Below are 19,801 nucleotides of genomic sequence, written 5' to 3' on the forward strand. Positions count from 1 at the left end.
ACTGAATCTGAACTTATACCAAGTGATTAGAGAGGTTTTTGTTTTTAACAAATTGCCTTTCCACGTTTATTGCACGTCGATGAAATAGACTTCACATGTAGCTATATTATTTTTCCAATAAGATAAGGAATTCAAATTGGTCTTGAAGCTAGAAATATGCTTTTTAATAGATTGAGCATTTAAACGGAGGTGAAGAGAAATTTCTTCATCCAGAGGGTGGTGAATGCATGGAATTCACTACGACAGAATGTATTTGAGGCCAAAACATTGTCTGATTTCAAGAAGAAATCAGACATAGCTCTTGGGACTAAAGGGATAAAGGGGTATTGGGGAGGGGAGGAGTGATCAGAACATTGAATTCAATGATCAGCCACGATCAAAATGAATGGTGGAGCAGGCTCAAAGATCAAATGGCCTACTCCTGCTTCTACGTAAAGTGAAGAATTGAACAAAGTCAAATAAAGTCTTAAACACAACTTAACATGGACGTAAGACATGGAATGTAGAGGATACAAAACAAAGGGTGTGGTTTTTATTTACAAAAGAGTTAAAGCCATTTATACATTAGCATTCTATTAAGAAACAATAGTCGTAACAGACGTTACTTTGAAACATACTTTGAAATAGTGCTACTACTCAAAAATTATTGTAATTTAACTTATAAAGACAACTATCATTTGCCCAAAAAAACTCCATAAAAGCAAAGTTTATTTTAATGGAAATTTAATTGAAAAGCATTGATCAACAATAAGCAAACATTCTTTCACAGTTCTGATCCCTATGCTCCTTTGCAAACAAAAGGAAACAAAAAAAAAATCAAACAAGTCATCACAGGAATCTCTTCAGGTAGTTAGTTTATAAACACTTACCTATTTGTGCACATCAGTGCATGTTCTGTACAAAATGACAGAATTTTGAAGTTTTATATAATGCACCGACATGCACACTGCAGTATTTTGATTAAACAGGCTGTAAAATCTAGTGTTAGTGCTACAAGCTACAGTAATTTTTTTTTTGTTCTGAGAACGTTGAAGTCTCACTACCCAAGGGTCCCACATTAATCGCTGGCTTTTTGGAAAAAAAATCCTGTGTACTGAACCATTTATATTCTAGGACTTTGATTCTAGTTTTAAAAAGGGGCCAACATTTGACTCAAAAAATACAGATCTCTGCTATTTTTTCAGCAGGAATTCTAGCTCCCATACTGTTTCAGTCCAAACTCAGATTAATGTTCAAATGTACAAAAAAACTGGGAAAATTCCATTTTGCTTTTTCAACCTTAAAAAGACTATATCATTATCAGTTTTGACAAAGAAATAAAAAATATACATTCTCCATTTTCATTTACACTTATTATAGAAACAAATAGTTACCTTATTAAAATAGTGCATTTTTCAATAAGATAGAGCAACAAAACAACTGTACAGTAACTTACAGTACAACTGTACACAACACATATATTTAGAGTTCATTCTGATACAACACGATGCAGGTAGTTTCTTAATATTGCTCTATAGTTTTCTTGCAGGATACGCTCTTCCAGATTGACTGCATTTACCTGTAAACAAAACAAAAATACAAAGTTTTTTTTAACCTTCTAACTGCAAATGTATAAAGCACTTTGTTACCTAAATAATATGTTTGTATAGGATAACACTAGTTGTTAATGAAGAAATACTTGACTCTTATACTGGGCACTAAAAGTAGAAAAGTGCTCCATTCTCTGGCTAACCTTCATTCCAATGAAAGCAGAAATTCAAAGTAATTTTAAGCAAGTCACAAGATGTAAATTGTATTTGTCAGTTGAAGATTTCAGTGCCACATCTGTATTACCATTATAAATCTAAAAGATGCCTGCTATGTTTTAGATTATTCTAAGAAAAACAGATGTGTTTCCTTTTCTAATTTTCAGGTATTATCCAATTAGAAAATGCTTTTGAGATACTGACAACATTTGCCCAAGAAGATCTACAACATTCACATGCATTTCTGGGAAAGATACTTAATTTTTAAATGTTAACTTTAGCTTTTAAGTGACTTCTTGTTAGCAAAGATCAGTTAGTAAAAAGGATTTGCATTAGGCATTGATAAAGTGAGACAACAAAACTGTCTACTTTAGCCTTGTAAAGGCACCTGTCACCATTCTGGATATGTTACAGTTGAGTATAGTTTTAGGGAATTATTCTAAAAAGCAAAACCCTGTAATTAGATAAGGTTCTATTTTGAGTGAAAGAAAGTTATAGATTGGCACTAGAACAGACACTAACTCAAACAAGGTTGGGTCAGTCGGCCCTGAGCTCAAAATCTACAATACAACTAATTAATTGACACGCAGTACTACGGCTATTATTGTGTGTAGTTGTTGGAAATGTTTGTTATCGCTGTACGCACCGTGGCCAAATGCACAAGGACTGAGGAAATAGGCTCAACATAAAACTGGACATTTTAAATTAATACAGCTAAAAACTATGAAGTTACTGCAGATCAAATGCACACAGGGACACATACCAGAACTGTCTTGCATATCAAACAGGAGTATTTCACCTTAACAATAGGGAAGTCATTATGACCTGAAACCAGAATTCAGACCTTTTACATATTGAATAGAGCACCTCAAACTTTATAATGTAATAGTCCTTATTGCTCAAAACATGACAAAAGGTACTCAGTCAGAAGGCATCATGATTGTGTATTCCCTAGTTTCAGCCAGACTCACAAGAGATATGTACAACTAAGATGACCTGGCCTAACCTCACTGGGTGTTGTGACCACCTCTGCCCTGTCACCTCATTGGCTGAAAACCAGGGAACGTTTGAAGGGAAGCAAAGGATAAAAAGCTATTTTCAAGACAAACTCCAGCAAATAATCTACCAAACATACTGTAACCTGGGATGATGCAAGAAGGCGTGTGAGATCCACCCTCGTACTAAGAGGACCCTGAGTTCATCTGTCATTGAGCCGAGTGAATTGAATCCAACAGCCTAATCGTGCTAACAGACCAGGTAACATCTATTTCTCAGACATTTAGCCCACTTTGGGGAAAGTTAACTTAATCTATTGCGAAAAAATTGTTTCTTTAATCGATGAGTGTTTTTAATAAAGCTAAGGTTGAACCACAGTGCTTTGTCTGTCTAATAAAGTAAAGGACTTGAGTAAGTGTAATAAACTGGTTGAAGACCTGTACAGAACATTTCAGACAGCAGCGTGTTTCCTATCTAAGTCAATAAATGCCTTTGAACCCAAATATGTTAGGGATTAACAGATTGTCTATCAGCAAACATTTCTATTAATGTAGGCATAGGCAGTAGCAGGTGCTTAGTAAAATGTGAATTAACACATTTTGAAAGTAGGAAAAAGTCAGACAAAAGGTTATTGGTGCCACAGATAAAGGTAATTAAAATGTATTAATTAAAAGCCACAAAAGAAGAAAACTGAATCCTTGGTGTTACCAAGAGTCAAAGAAAATGAAACTCAAGGGGGTAATATTGTACTTCTACAAAACATTATTCGGGCCATAAATGGAAAAAAGTACAAATTTAGGCACCCTGCTATATTGAAGACATACAGATAATGCAGAAACTACAGCTTAAATTCACTTTTTTTATATAGCAGGGATGAGGAGGTTACAGTAATGATGTGATACTTGACTTAGGATTTCTGTTCATTGGTGTTGAAGAGTAATTTGAAAAAAGCTAAAAATTATGAAAGATTAAGAAACTTAATAGGTACAAATTAAGAATTAAAAATAAACTATTAAAAAAATCATACACTGTAGCTGAAGCTTTTAAAAGAACTTAAGTGGAATTCAATATTTAATTTTCTTTCATGGGATGTAGGTGTTACTGGCCAGCCTAAGAACCAGGAAGCTCATGGAGAATAACAGTGTAGATGAATTAGATCAAATAGGCTGTTTCCTTGTTATAGTATTCAATGAACCTGTTAGATACAGACACCATGGACTAGGTTTAACAGAGTGCCTTGGTTCTAGCCCCCATAGCTAAAACGTCAGGAGATCCCACAAGGTGTTCCTGAGTAAATTATGCTGTCAGCAGCTTGAATTGCTTTAAGATGAGACTTTCGCCCCTCTCTCAGTAGCAAGTCCTGCCTTAGAGAACTATTGGTCAATTAGATGTCTGGAAGCTTGTTAGTTCCAATAGCACCATTTGGAATGGTGGCCACAGCTGGGACCATAGGCAGTCCCACCGCACCATGGAGTCCAGGAAAGTCTGGGACGGTGGGAGGGGTCTCACTGAGGCTTGCCTGTCTGTTCCAGCAAAGGGCATACCCTCTCTTCCCTGACACCAACCAGCATAGCTACAACTGCCAGGGTGCTCACATGGTATAAACACCTCCCAAACCCCTGCCTCGCAGGTAAAATACTAGCAATGGCAGGATGAGGTCCTCAAGTAGCCAGTGAATATGGTATGTTCAAAGTTATTAGATGTGAAAATGATTCATCTATAAAATGGTAACACACATCTTAAAAATATGCAATAATATATTTTACATGTTTGCGTCCTAAATGTAAAGAAAGTCAATGAATCAAGTTGGGGTACAGTTCCACCGGACAGGCATGTTAATCATCAGTGTTTTCAGAGGGCCTAAAGTTTACTTTGTCCATGTTCAACTTTAATAAGGAGTTGAATACCAGATATTCACTTCCAAACTTCTAGGTTGTTTTTTTAAAAGCTGTGTTTTGTATTTGTATTCATGTGCTGCCAAACCATATGAGGGCTGGATTTTATGCTTCCCCATTGGCAGGTCTGAAGGTGAGGTTGACAAGCATGCCATTGTGGAACTGTACTCCAGATTGACTCATTGACTTTCTTCAATTTAGGATGCAAACACGTAAAAAAAAAGCTGCAAATGTCAGTTTATATTTTTAAAACTTGCGTGGTTAGCATTTTATAGTCTAATAACTTCTACATCTAATGACTTTCTAAACTCATTCAACATTTGTCAATGTGAAATCATTTTTTTTCTACTTTTAAGAAACAGTACACAGGGTAGGAATTTACAGTGTAGTGGAAGCACAAATGCAAGTGCCAGTAGCAAGGCTCCCAGCTCCTCTTCAATCTTTTCCCACCTTTGGCAAAATTAGTTGTCACAGAGACATCTCTCACAACATTCTCAGTGATCACTACAGCAACCAATAGTTCCTACATAAATCATCCTTTGTGATTATAAACAAGGCACAAAAAGAGATGGAGAAAAAGTAAGTCCGACACACACAACATGACAGGTTATTCAGAAACATCAAATGTCAGGATCACAGACATTCTTGCTGTCACATTTATGACAATCACAGGAAAAAACATGATTGTATTAGTCATTAGATTTACACATCTCTGGTTCTGGTCTAGTGACATAACTGAATCATTCATCAAATCAATATCTAGCTAAATACATTAAGGTGAACTTCTACACAAGCTTTTCAATTTGACTGTTAAACTGATTAACATTCTGAAAATAGTACATTTGAGCAGTATTTAACAAATGATGACAACAACCCAAAATGGTACATAAAAAGAGTATTTTCTGAAGGTTATTACATGCAAGGCTGCATACAATTTATTACATAAAACATGATGCTACCTCCTCTTTGCTATTGGAATCACTGGAAATAGTTTAATACTTACAACTTCCTTAAAACCTCCAGGAAAGATGGTTCTGGTTAAGCTTCGATAATTTTACTTAAAAACTTATTGAATTTAATAAGATGTATTTAAAAGTGATGCATTTTATGAATTAACCAATAGCTTTCTACTGGCAGAATTTTACGTGTCCTGGGTGGATGATGCCTGATCTGAAAATAGCTCTTGATGGTGTCGGTTGTGAATCCAGACACAGGCAGGCAATCCGTTTTTCAACTTTTCTCAGTCACTGTCAGGAAGTTGGGGTGCCTCAATTTGAAGGCCCTTTCAGATTTGGGACATCCTCCCTCCAGGATCTGGCAGCTCCGACCTTCCTCGCCTCCCCTGGCCAATCTCCTGATGCCGAGGTCGCCCTGCTTCCTGCGACATCCCCGCCCACCAGGGCATCCCAAACCAGGACTTGGTTTGAGGCAGAGCACTCCTGCGCACCACCATCACCCCACCCACCCCCTCTCACCAGCACATCCCAAACCAGGACTTGGTTTGAGGCAGAACACTTTGCAGCGCTTTGCCTGGAGAGTTTGGAGAGCTGTTGACTAATCAGATACGGATGGAAGTCCTACCCAGTGCCATTTAATGCTCAATTCAGTGGGCTTTTAAGAGTCAGAGGGAGTGCGTAACGTGCCAATTCTTAGGATGACCTTGAAAGTTACAATCATAAAATCAAAGAGTATTTTTTCAGCCAAGATAAATTAACTGAACACCATTAAATAATGTGTTTCATTTACTAAAATACTCATAGATTTGAAATATCAATTTGAAACTAAGATAAAGGGATGATTCGCCCAAAAAAATTTGAAGCGCTAAATTGGCAGGAAAAATGGCGTAAATCACAATTGTTTCTCTCACCGGGAGTTCAGACTTGAATCTCTCACATTCTGTGCATTGCAGAGGTCACAATTCTGAACGTCATTAAAAGCTCAGGGGCTTTGGGCCTATTCATGCATGCACCGTGGCCCCGAACTGTCAGCTTGCAGTTTGCTGGCCAGCTCAGGACCCCCACATTGCTGCCCCTTGTGATACCCCCATGGCCCAATAGCAGCCCACACAAGCATTCCTGGGCCAGCCCCGATCACCCCCACCCCACATACCACCCCCTACCCGGAGCACTGCAATCTCCAGCCTTCCCCAACAGTGATGAGCCCCCCCACCCCAGTCCAACTGATCACTCCTTAAGCCCTGTCTACAATAGACCTGGTGGGAAGTGTCAAGGTGCCCCTTGGGCATGGGCCCTTTGCCCTTTGGGCAGTGTCAAGGGGCACAGACTGGCACAGCCAGGGTGCCCATGCCCTGGTGGCACCAACCACTGCCACCCAATCCCCAGGTGGCCCTGATTGCCCACCCTTCACTCCACTGGGGTTTCCCGCTAGTTCCCCGAAGTGGGGCACTACTCTAAACCATGCCTGAGTGAAATACTCATGGCAGGATGGGAGGTGCTATCGGGCCCAGAGAATTCAGTTCTAGGCCAAATAATCACATTTAAAATAGATTAAAAACAGATTAAAAGGACTTCCCCTGATCTTCCCATCCATTTCCAGTGTGGTTTTGACCGTGCTGCTCTCGGGCTGTGGGAGGCACGGATGCATTGAGAACACATGAGTGAGTCCCACGAATTGGCACATGCGCACATCTCCCATTCTGACCCACCAAAAAATTAGCAGGTTGGAATGGGACAATCGGCCCCAAAATTTCTCGATTACTGACTTGCAGTTCATATTCATTAAAACTACATGATTTAAATATTTTGTGGCACATTTGTTTTAAAGTTTATTTATTAGTGACACAAGTGGGCTAACATTAACACTGCAACGAAGTTACTGTGAACTTCCTATAGTCAGCACACACTGGTGTCTATTCGGGCACACTGAGGGAGAATTCAGTTTCACCAATGCACCTAACCAGCACGTCTTTCAGAATGTGGCAGGAATCTGGAGCACCAGGAGGAAATCCATGCACTTACAGAGAGAACGTACAGACTCTGCACAGACAGTGTGGAATTGAACCCGGGTCCCTGGCACAGTGAAGCAGCAGTGTTAAGCACAGTGTTTTACAGTTGGAAAAGTGACTGCATAATTTTCTGGGTGACAAGCTCCAGAAAGTAGTCTATGCTTGTATTTTCTTCTTTTCCAGCTGAAGTTGCTCAGCAAATAGCATGATTGAAGGGAAAGTCATTCTTAGGTCAATATTCTCCTTGGTGTGTTTTTCCAAATTATATTTAAATGATCAGATTTAAAATAGATCTTTAGGGGAAAAAAATCTATTTTTTCTCAGCAGTTGAGAGGTGCATGGTTTTGAGCCTCCACCCTCCTGCTAGATTGTTCAGTGACATTTGGTGCACCTCCAGAGAAAACCGTGGCCAGCTGGCTCCCGACTTCAGACAGATCAACTTGCTAGGTCAACAACGCGTACTTGTATTGTGCCTTGAATTAAAGAAAACAACCAAAAATACATTATAAAGCAAATTCTGACACTGAGCAACGTAAGATAATATTAGGGAAGATGGTCAAAGGCATGGCCAAAGATGTAAATTTTAAGGAGCATCTTGAAGGAAGAAAGAGAGGTAGTGAGACGGAGAGGTTTACAAAGAAAATTCCTGAGCTTAGGAACTAGGCAGCTGAAGAGAGCCACCAAAGATCTGATCAATTAAAGTCAGGGATGCTCAAGAGGCCTCAGTCTCAATTATATAGGATGATATTTGTGAATTTACTAAGTGCTATTTCTGTACTATAATCGGCAGAAACCCGATTAGAAGGATTCAGACACGGAATTCCAGGAAAATACTTTAAATATTTTATGGCATATTTGTTTTAAAGTTTATTTAATGGTGTCACAAGTAAGTTTACATTAACACTGCTATGAAGTTACTGTGAAAATCCCCTAGTCGCCACACTCCAGCACCTGTTCAGGTACACTGAAGGAGAATTTAGCATGGCCAATGTACCTAACCAGCATGTCTTTCGGACTGTAGGAAGAAACTGAAGCACCAAGATGAGAATGTCAGATTCCACACAGATAGTGACGTAAGTTGGGTCCCTGATGCTGTGACACAGCAGTGCTAACCACTGTGCTGCCCAGGGTTTAGGGAAACAATTAAATATTTTCAAAAATTGCTCTAAGTTACGTTAATTTCCTGAAGATGTAAACATTCTGAGTAAAGACCCAATATCACATAGGTTTAAGCATTTTAACACTGGAACCAGGCAATCTAGTGGTGTAGATTCACCATAGATTAATAAAGATATAAACAAGAAAAAAAAAACGAGGCATCATTTCTAGAGCAAAATAATGCAAAAAAAGAAGTTATGTTAACAGGCATAGAATCATTAGACTAGGCAGAATACTGATCACAGTACTGGTACCTATATTACAAAAAAGCACTGGAGAAAGAGGAAAAAAAGATTTACAAGTATAATACCAGAGCCAAGAAGATACAACTGTCAGGAACTACTGAAAGCCCAGGTCTTTTTTGTAGAAAGACAGATTTCAACCTCCACTGACTAGGTAAAATCCAATTACTGTAATAAATATGAAGACTATTAAGTCTAGTCATGCGCCTCCGTGTTGATTGCTCCCAGCAACAGAAGAGAGTTCTGCACATTCCTCTGAAAGAGGTTGTGGAAAATGCAAACCACACATCTATATGCTAATTAATGTTGTAGTAATAGTATTATCACCATCATGGTGCATACGCAGCACTCAACTTGCAAGCTTTTTTTTTGCAGAAACTATGTTATCTTTGTAGGAGTCTCAATTGCTTTAATGGGAAGTGTTATTAATTAGACAAAATTTTACATATTGATATTACTGTGTATGTTTATTTATTGGTTAGGTACTATCAAGGCCTGGCCTCCCAACTTCTTATCATAATTTTTCTCAAAATCTTTGGCCTTTTGACTTTTACAGATGCACCATAGAAAGCATCCTTTCTGGTTGTATCATAGCTTAGTATGGCTCCTGCTCTGCCCAAGAACACAAGGAACTACAAAAGATTGTGAATGTAGCCCAATCACCAGCCTCTCATTCATTGTCTCTCTCTGCACTTCCTGTTGCCTTGGCAAAGCAGCCAGCATTACTGTATGTTACAATAATAAATCAAATCAAATAAGATCAAGTGTTGGATCAAGCTCAATATGGGTGCAACGCCTGATCTTGTCAGGTTGGATCTTGTTTATCTCCTTTCTGGGGACCATGAATTCTTTATTGCAGAGCTGTAGAGGTTGGGTCATTAAATATGCCTGAGGCTGAGATGGACACATTTTTAATCAGTAAGGAAATCAAAGGTCCTGGGAATGAGATAGAAGAACGATCTCATTGAATGGCGGGTGAGTGAATGGTGGGTGAATGAATGTGGGACCGCGGGTAGGAGAGTGAAAGAGTGAGTGCAGAACAGAGAGTGAATGAGTATAGGGGGAGAGGGAGAGAGAGAGAGAAAGAGAGAGAGAGAGAGACAGAGAGAAAGTGTGTCTCTCTTGAATCTCCGCATTCCCAATCATCCTTACTCCCACACACCAACACATATCACGCCCACTCACCGTGAGTGAGGATGAGTGAATGAGCACCGAGACTGGGAATAAGCTAGACACACATACTGTGTCCTCCATACAGGCAAAAGGCGGGGAATTATAGGCCTGTTAGTTTAACGTCTGTTGTAGGTAAAATGTTAGAATCCGTCATCAAGGAGGAAATAGCGAGGCATCTTGAGGGGAACTGCTTGATAGAGCAGACGCAGCACGGTTTCGTTAAAGGGAAGTCGTGTCTGACAAATTTACTGGAGTTCTACGAGGATGTGTCTAGGGCGGTGGATAGAGGAGAGCCGGTGCATGTGGTCTTTCTTGATTTTCAGAAGGCGTTTGACAAGGTACCTCACAAGAGGTTACTGCAGAAGGTCAGGGGGCATGGAGTTGGGGGTAGGGTGTTAGCGTGGATAGAGGACTGGTTGTCAAATAGGAGGCAGAGAGTGGGGGTCAATGGGTGCTATTTGGATTGGCGGATGGTGACTAGTGGAGTGCCCCAGGGGTCGGTGCTGGGGCCTCAGCTATTTACCATTTATATAGATGATCTGGAGGAGGGAACCGAGTGTAGGGTGTCGAAATTTGCTGAGGACACCAAAATTGGTGGAAAGGCAAATTGTGCGGAGGGTGGGGAGAGTCTACAGAAGGATCTAGACAGGCTGGGTGAATGGGCCAGGAAATGGCAAATGGAATTTAATGTTGGCAAGTGCGAGGTGGTCCACTTTGGTAGGAAGAATGGTAGGAAGGATTATTACTTACGTGGAGAAAAACTGCAGCAGGCGACGGTGCAGAGGGACCTCGGGGTCCTTGTGCATGAGTCGCAAAAACCCAGCTTGCAGGTGCAGCAGGTGGTCAGGAAGGCGAATGGGATGCTGGCCGTCATCGCGAGGGGGATTGAATATATAAGTAGGGAGGTCTTGCTGCGGCTGTATAGGGCATTGGTGAGGCCGCAGCTGGAGTACTGTGTGCAGTTTTGGGCACCATACTTACGCAAGGATATTTTGGCCTTGGAGGGAGTGCAGAGGAGGTTTACTAGGCTCATGCCGGAGTTGAGGGGGTTGAGCTATGAGGAGAGGCTGAATAAATTAGGCTTGTACTCGTTAGAGTTTAGAAGAATGAGGGGAGATCTCATTGAGACGTATAAGATGATGAATGGGATGGATAGGATAGAGGTGGAGAGACTCTTCCCGCTCAGAAAGGATAGGACTAGGGGGCACAGCCTCAAGATAAAGGGAGGGCGGTTTAGAACAGAGTTGAGGAGGAACTTCTTCACTCAAAGGGTGGTGAATCTCTGGAATTCTCTGCCCGTTGAAGTGGTGGAGGCTACCTCGCTAAATATTTTTAAGACGCGGGTTGATGGGTTTTTGATAAGAGAGGGGATTAAGGGTTATGGGGAGAGGGCGGGAATGTGGAACTGAGCCACAACAGATCAGCCATGATCTTATTGAATGGCGGGGCAGGCTCGAAGGGCTAGTTGGCCTACTCCTGCTCCTATTTCTTATGTTCTTTTGTTCACAATGATCTTTATTAATTACTCTTTTAAATCATCAATTTATTGCTTTGACATTGCTTGAAATGGAGCAATTTATTTATATTCTTCACGTCTCACTTACATTTGAAATTCACGTTTGACATTGTGCCAAAAGTTATCTTTTGGAAACAAAAACAGAAAATGCTGGAAAATCTCAGTACTTATCTATTTTACTTTCACTTTTCTGAAATTTGCTCATCAGCCCCTTGAGTGAGAAAAGAAAAGTACCCCCTTCACATCCTACCCAAATGAAAAGGTTGTTCAAACCTGCTCTAGCCTCATGGAGAATAAATAAGATAAAGCAAGATGTTTGAAACATTAAAATTTTGTTTGGAAATAATTTAATTAATAAAATGCACTGTTGAAATAATGCTTAAGCCCATAAATTGATTAATAGTTATGTTATTGCTTTTCAGCATTACTGGCAACAACATTTGTCATCATCTGAACATCTCCCTCCTTTGGCTCAGTATCAATATTATGCACCTGTGAAACACCTTGAGATGTGTTTCATTGTTTAAACAGGTACTGTATAAATGTCTTCAAAAACAGGCAGATTGCACCATGACTGAACATGTCTCACCCTACAGTCAGAATTTAAAATGTATCCAATAAAGATTATACAGAAAAAACAAGAAACCTTGTACTTGCAGAGCCATTGCCAGTTGGATTAAGTTGCTAAACTCACATGTCCTCAATGCAACTAATAAATCCTGTTTAGGGCCTTCTCGCATTTGATAAATGATTGTACAATGATATACTGAAAATGGCGGAGCCAGCTGATTCAACCTTTGGAGCTAAAGCATCTACAGGTCAGACTGGATTTTTTTTTAAAGAGTTACATTAAGACAGGACACTGAAGATGCAGGAAATCTGAAATAAAAACAAACTGCTGGAAATATTCAGTAGATCTGGCAGTATCTGTGTTGTGAGAAGCAAATAACTGAGTCAAACATGACTCTTCTTCAGGTGTTTAGTTCTCTATTGATTTTTTTTTAAAAAAGCTTTGTGCTTGCCACAATACATTAAGCCTTTTGCTGCTGAATTGTGCTTCAGACCAATTTTCAATAAAGTACCTGGAAACCTACTGATGAAGAAATGGCTGGGTAGAGAAAAACTGAATATGAGCAATAAAAGAAAAATGAACATAAGCGATCTGTTATTTAACTTCTTAAATCAGCATTTCAGAATGAAATATAGCAGCTACCTTTTTACCTTATTGTGTACACTTGGAAATCTGCACTGAACATTAAATTGTGAATGCACTGGCCCCTTTAACACCTCTTGGATCAATGAAAGCCCAAATCACGGTTCACTTTCCAACTGTTTTTATCCCAGGTGCTGATAGGAGAGAAGAAATCTTAGATTTAAGGTGGAATAGTACTGGCAGCGAGTGTGTTCTGGAAAAAGAGATATTGGTGTGGGAGGGGGAGGAGTGGCATTAAAAATATAGTTCAATATAACAATGAAATTAAAGTGTTCAGTCTCTGCTCTGAAATCCTGCCCGCAAATACCATGGTAGCAAACGCCACTAGCTTTCAGAGTGCTGCTCCTTCATCAGATGAGTGGGAGTTCTGTTCACAAGCAGGGCACATAAAGGCGAAACCCAATTTACTGAATAATGGTTGGAATGCGAGTCATTACAGCTAATCAAGTTTTAAAGATACAGACAATGTGAGTGGAGAGAGCATTAAGCACAGGTTAAAGAGACAGGGCAGTTAGTGAGATTTTGCAAGTCCAGGGGGTTACAGATAATGTGACATGAACCCAAGATCCCTGTTGAAGCCACCCCCATGTGTGCAGAACTTGGCTTTCAGTCTCTGCTCAGCGATTCTACGTGTGTCGTGAAGGCCGCCCTGGAGAACGCTTACCTCAAGATCAGAGGCCAAATGCCTGTGACCACTGAAATGTTCCTCAACAGGAAGAGAACAGTCTTGCCTGTTGGTTGTCGAGCAGTGTTCATTCATCCGTTGTAGCGTCTGCATGGTCTCCCCAATGTACCATGCCTTGGGATATCCTTTCCTGCAGCGTATCAGGTAGACAATGTTGGCCGAGTTGCAAGAGTATGTACCGTGTACCTGGTGAATGGTGTTCTCACGTGAGATGATGGCATCCATGTCGATGATCCGGCACATCTTGCAGAGGTTGCTGTGGCAGGGTTGTGTGGTGTCGTGGTCATTGTTTTCCTGAAGACTGGGTAGTTTGCTGCGGACAATGGTCTGTTTGAGGGTGTGTGACTGTTTGAAGGCAAGAAGTGGGATGTGGGGATGACCTTGGTGAGATGTTCATCTTCATCAATGACATGTTGAAGGCTCCAGAGATGATGTTGTAGCTTCTCCGCTCCAGGGAAGTACTGGACGACGAAGGGTATTCTGTCCACCATGTCTGTCTCCTGAGGAAGTTGATGCGGTTTTTCGCTGTGGCACATTGGAACTATCGATCGATGAGTCGAGCGCCATTTCTTGTTCTTATGAAGGCATCTTTCAGCGTCTGTTCTGATCCTCCTCATCTGAGCAGATCCTGTGTGTACGGAGGGCTTGTCCATAGCGGGTGGCTTCTTTAGCGTGTTTAGAGTGGAAGCTGGAGAAGTGTAGCATCGTGAGGTTATCCGTGGGCTTGCGGTACAGTGAGGTGCTAAGGTGACCGCCCTTAATGGAGATGCGTGTCCAAGAATGCAACCAATTTCGGAGAATAGTCCATGGCAAGTCTGATGGTGGGATGGAACTTGTTGAGGTCATCATATAGTTGACACATATGCCCAAGCCATCAGGAGGTGCATCAACACCAAATTCATCAGCCGCATTCACAAGACAGCCCTGAACATCATCCAAGCACCACACCATCCTCGCTCTCAAGACCAAATACAACATTGTCATCAAACCAACTGACAGAAGAGGAGCCAGAACAGAATGGATTACTGCAAAGAAGTGTACCAACAACTGAACAAAAAGGAACACTACAGACAGTTACCCGCAGATCCAACCAAAGAACACACCCCTCAACTCAATACTCTGATCAAGACTTTTGGTCCGGACGTTCAGAGCACCCTCCGTGCTCTCATCCCATGTATTCCCTGTGTTGGAGATCTCTACTGCCTCCCGAAGATACACAAGGCAAACACACCCGGCCATATCTGGCAACGGGACCCTGTGCGAGAACCTCTTGGGTTACATCAAGGGCATCCCGAAACCCATTGTACAAAGAACCCCCAGCTTTTGTCGCGACATTACAGACTTGCTACAGAAACTCAGCACACATGGAGCAGTTGAACTAGGAGCACTCCTCGTCACAATGGATGTCTTGACATTCTACACCAGCACCCCCACGATGATGGCATTGCTGCAACTGCCTCAGTACTCAATGCCAACAACTGCCAGTTTCCAGATGCAATTTTACAACTCAACCGTTTCATCCTGGACTACAATGTCTTCACCTTCAACAACTATTCTTCACCCAGACACACGGAACAGCCACGGGAACCAAATTCACACCTCAATATGCCAACATTTTCATGCACAGGTTGGAACAAGACTTCTTCACCGCGCAGGAACGTCAACTGATGCTATACACTAGATACATCAATGACATTTTCTTCCTTTGGACCCATGGTGAACCATCACTGAAACAACTATATGATGACCTCAACAAATTCCATATCACCGTCAGACTCACCATGGACTACTCTCTGGAATTGTTTGCTTTCTTGGACATGCATCTCAGCACCTCATAAGAACAAGATATGGCACTCGACTCAGTCATCGACAGTTCTGACGCGCCACAGTGAAAAACCGCACCGACTTCCTCAGGAGATAAACATGGGACACGGTGGACAGAGTACCCTTTGTCGTCCAGTACTTTCCTGGAGCGCAGAAGCTATGACATCATCGACACGGATGCGACCATCTCACATGAGAACGCCATCCACCAGGTACACAGTACATACTCTTGCAACTCAGCCAACTTTGTCTGTCTGATATGCTGCAGGAAAGGATGTCCCAAGGCATGGTACACTGGGGAGACCATGCAGACTCTACGACAACAGATGAATGAACACCGCTTAACAATCACCAAGCAAGACTGTTCTCTTCCTGTTGGGGAACACTTCAGCGGTCACAGGCATTTGGCCTCTGATCTTTAGGTAAGCGTTTTCCAAGGCAGCCTTCACAACACACAATGCAGAGTCGCTGAACAGAAACTAATAGCCAAGTTCTGCACATGAGGACGGCCTCAACCGGGATCTTGGGTTCATGCCACACTATCTGTAACCCCCTGGATTTGCAAAATCTCATTAACCGTCCTGTCTGGAGACAATACACATCTCTTTAACCTGTGCTTAATTCTCTCTCCACTCACACTGTCTGTACCTTTAAGATTTGATTAGCTGTAAAGACTCGCATTCTAATCATTATTCAGTAAATTGGGTTTATATCTTTATGTGCCCTGTTTGTGAACAGATCTCCCACTCACCTGACAAAGGAGCAGTGCTCCAAAAGCTTGTGGCGTTTGCTACTAAATATACCTGTCGGACTTTAACCTGGTATCGTGAGACTTCTTACTGTGTTTACCCCAGTCCAACACCAACATCTCCACATCATGCAAATAACATGGGTCAAACTTAGGACAAAGCAGGGCAAACATAAAAATAATGACAATTCTGCAAAATATCCTTAAGTAACTCCTTTCCAAGTTGCTTTTCTGCCCCGAATCCATCAATAATATAGACTATTATACTCTACGGATGACACAACTATGGTTATTTCTCAGGATGGAACTGAATCAACTGCAGGAAATATTCACGACAGTCTTCTCCTGGCCACTAACTCTTTAATTCTTAATGGTCACTACTTTCTTCTCTGTGTTTAAGCTCTCTCTGCTACATTTTCCTGTTTTATGTCATAATCCTCACTATTCATGCTACCTGCCTAGTAACTGATCAGTAGTCCCATTCTCCTTTATACTTTCAGCTTTGTCTCAAGTTTTACACATATTATTTGCAGGCATGATTTCAGGGCAGGAACTGTACATTTTAATTTCATTGTTATATTGAACCATATTTTTAGTGCTATGCCACGCATCTTGGATAAGCAGTTGAGAGATGAACCATGATTTAGGTGTTCATGGATCCAAAAGGTTTAAAGGGGGCCAAATGGTCATAAGGCAGACTTCAGCAGAGATCTTGCAGAACTGAGAACAAACAACTTGCTATGTGTGAACAAGATGATAAACAGTTCCCAGAGATAAAGGGAAAGAACAGTGCTTTGAATCCTAGATTAGACAATTGGGCTACAAGGCTGCCATATGTTCACAATTTGGCATAGAAATACTGGCCGCGGACTCACCTGCACCAAAGATGGAGCATCAGAAGCCAATAGATTTGAGAGTTTGATGTGCCTTGGGTGGGTACATACGGTTGAATTACATATTTTGTAATTGGTCCATTCGAATGATAGATAGGCAATTATTAGTTTAAATTAGCCTCCACAGACGTTATAGGCAACACAGTGGCACAGTGGTTAGCACTGCTGCATCACAGTTCCAGGAACCCGGGTTCGATTCCAGCCTTGGGTGACTGCATGAAGTTCTCTCCGTGTCTGCATGGGTTTCCTCCGGGTGCTCCGGTTTCCTCCCACAGTCCAAAGACCATAGAATCTCTACAGTGCAGGAAGGGGCCATTTGGCCCATTATGCCTGTACCAACTCCCCAACAGAGCATCTTCCCCAAGCCCAACCTCCAGCCTATCCCCCATAACTCCACTCATTTGCCCCACTAATCCCCCAACCTATAAATCCTGGGACACTAAGGGGCAATTTAGCATGGCCACCTGGCCTGCACACAGTCTGAAGATAGGCAGGTTAGGTGGAGTTTCCATGCTAAATTGCCCTTAGTGTCCCATGATGTGTACATTAGATGGATTAGCTATGGTAAATTAATCAAGTACAGAGATTTGTAGCTTGACTCATTTGCAACGGCTGGTGCCATGATAATTCTGCTGCACTTTGATACTACTGCTTGTGTCAGATCTTATTTACATTGAATAAAATATAACCAATATCACTCGTAAAGGTTATCGTTTGTATCATCACAGGCTACAGATAAAGGGATAATGGGTTCACTGCCTCCCTGAACCCAGATATCTAACATGCTTCAGAATACAAATTACACAATGTCCATTTATATAGCGACTATAAATGTGGAAATAGGCTGAAGTGTAGACAAAAACTAATGCTGCAAATCTTTGTATGCTGCACTTCCTGTCAGAAATTAAATCTGAACAGCATGTGAAGGGTTTCTTGTACAGAGAAATTTAAATGTGGATGAACTTATTTGCTGAATCAAAAAAGTGTGTCAGGCTGCTTGGCACAGATAGTAATTAATGGAACGTCCGTCACTTGTCTGTTTCTAACCTGATAAAATTTCCTGAAGTCTTTATATTCCCAACCATTACCATGAGACATCAGTCCTCATAAAATTTGTCGCTAGCTTATCTTATTGCTATACAACATAATGCACTCATGAAATAAAATAAACTCTAAAGCACAATATCAATGAGATGCTCATTTGAAGATTGTTAAATTAAGCTCAATTTGAACCCATTTAAATTTTAATTGTGCACTTTATATTTTTTCTACCTTATATAAGGGATGCTCATCACTATATGTTTTGAATCTTCCAAGTTGTTTCTCCCCTAATAAAGGAACTGTACATGATTAATATTAATATTCAGCAAGCTAAAGAATGCTAATACTTGCACATTTTTTCCAAGTGAGGTGTGCAGTGTCAAATACCTCTGGATCAGATAGAGCACAGGCAAGGGTAATTTTGCTGTAACAAGAGTTTTATTCATATCCCTCGTGTGACAGTGTGACTTTTTTTTGCCTGTACCTTAATCTACGTGGTCTCCCAGAGCTTGTTAGGAACAATTGCATGCTTTGGGCCCACAAAACCAGTCAACAAATTGAGACTGATCAAAATCTACTGTATAAATAGGCTAATACAGCCTGAAAATATAAAACTTATCCTGCCACCCTGTACTGACTCCAATACACATTTCCAAGGTGAAAAGCCAGCATGCTGACAGTTCCAAGTAGTAGATTATTTTTGAAAAAGCACTTTTTTCACCAACTGAAATTGTAGAATGCAGGTACACACAAACATGTAAACTATCAATCTTTTAAAATGTTCTGCCATTTTGCCATTTTTCAGTTGCAATTAACTGATCTTTTCTACAATGTATAATTCTTGATGATTATCAGTTTAAAAAAAAGCCTGCATTTCAGCTAACCCCATCATCCTACTGAGCTTATCAACTGTTTTGTAACAGTAATATGCATCACAGGACTTGCAGCAGCTCATTAAAAGGAGATAAAAGTAATATGAACTCAAATATTTGAGTGTGAAATCTGAAGTAGATACATTTAAAGATCTTGTTATATGGGAGGGGTGGAATCAAACAAATCAGTTGTTATTTGCTCACCTTTCAGGCTAAATATAGCTCAATGTCACATGTTAGTTTGTCCTTCAGTGAGCTGGAATGTTCCCACTGGTGGGGATTCGAAAACTAGAGGTTATATAAAGAAATCACTAATAAATCCAGTGAAGAATTCCGCAGAAATTTTTTTTATTCAGAGTGGTAAAAATGTAGAACATGCTACCACAAGGGGCAATTGAGGCAAATAGCATTGATGCATTTAACAGGAATGTAGATAAGCACTTGAGGCAATAAGGAATGGGATATGCTGATGTCTCAGAAGGACATAAATATTGGTATAGACCAGCTGGAATGAATGGTATGTTTCTGTGCACCTAGTTCAACATGCAGGTTCAATTCTTTCAATGATTATTCAGTACAACATTTTAAAAGAAAATTACTGTATCCACACAAACTGACAAGTGGGTTGGTAACCTGCTGTTCCAGATGTTCTAATAACAACTAGACAAAAAGTCCTGTACATTTCAAGAAACAAAATACTATTATGATTTAGGTTTGTGATTCGTTTCCAAAATTATTACATTTAGAATTGTGGGGCCTGGAGCACAATTTTAACAAAGGGTTCTACAATAGTAATACTTCTGGGACATAAAGATAAACCGCATAGCTATCAACT

The 19,801-nt window shown here is 40.7% G+C and overlaps 1 protein-coding gene across 1 annotated transcript in view; it reads right to left on the minus strand.

The window, feature by feature from the left end:
* Nucleotides 1–505: 505 nt before the first annotated feature.
* LOC145343135 (membrane protein FAM174A-like) overlaps nt 506–19,801 on the minus strand; it is a 48,862-nt gene continuing 29,566 nt past the window's right edge. The window contains exon 3 of the mRNA XM_080189071.1: nt 506–1,558. Within this exon, the coding sequence (XP_080045197.1) occupies nt 1,555–1,558 (4 nt within the window). The 3' untranslated portion in view covers nt 506–1,554. The remainder of the gene's footprint in view (nt 1,559–19,801) is intronic.

The sequence above is a fragment of the Carcharhinus amblyrhynchos genome, chromosome 5 (assembly GCF_965287045.1).
Source record: "Carcharhinus amblyrhynchos chromosome 5, sCarAmb.v2.hapA, whole genome shotgun sequence".
Classification (NCBI taxonomy): domain Eukaryota; kingdom Metazoa; phylum Chordata; class Chondrichthyes; order Carcharhiniformes; family Carcharhinidae; genus Carcharhinus; species Carcharhinus amblyrhynchos.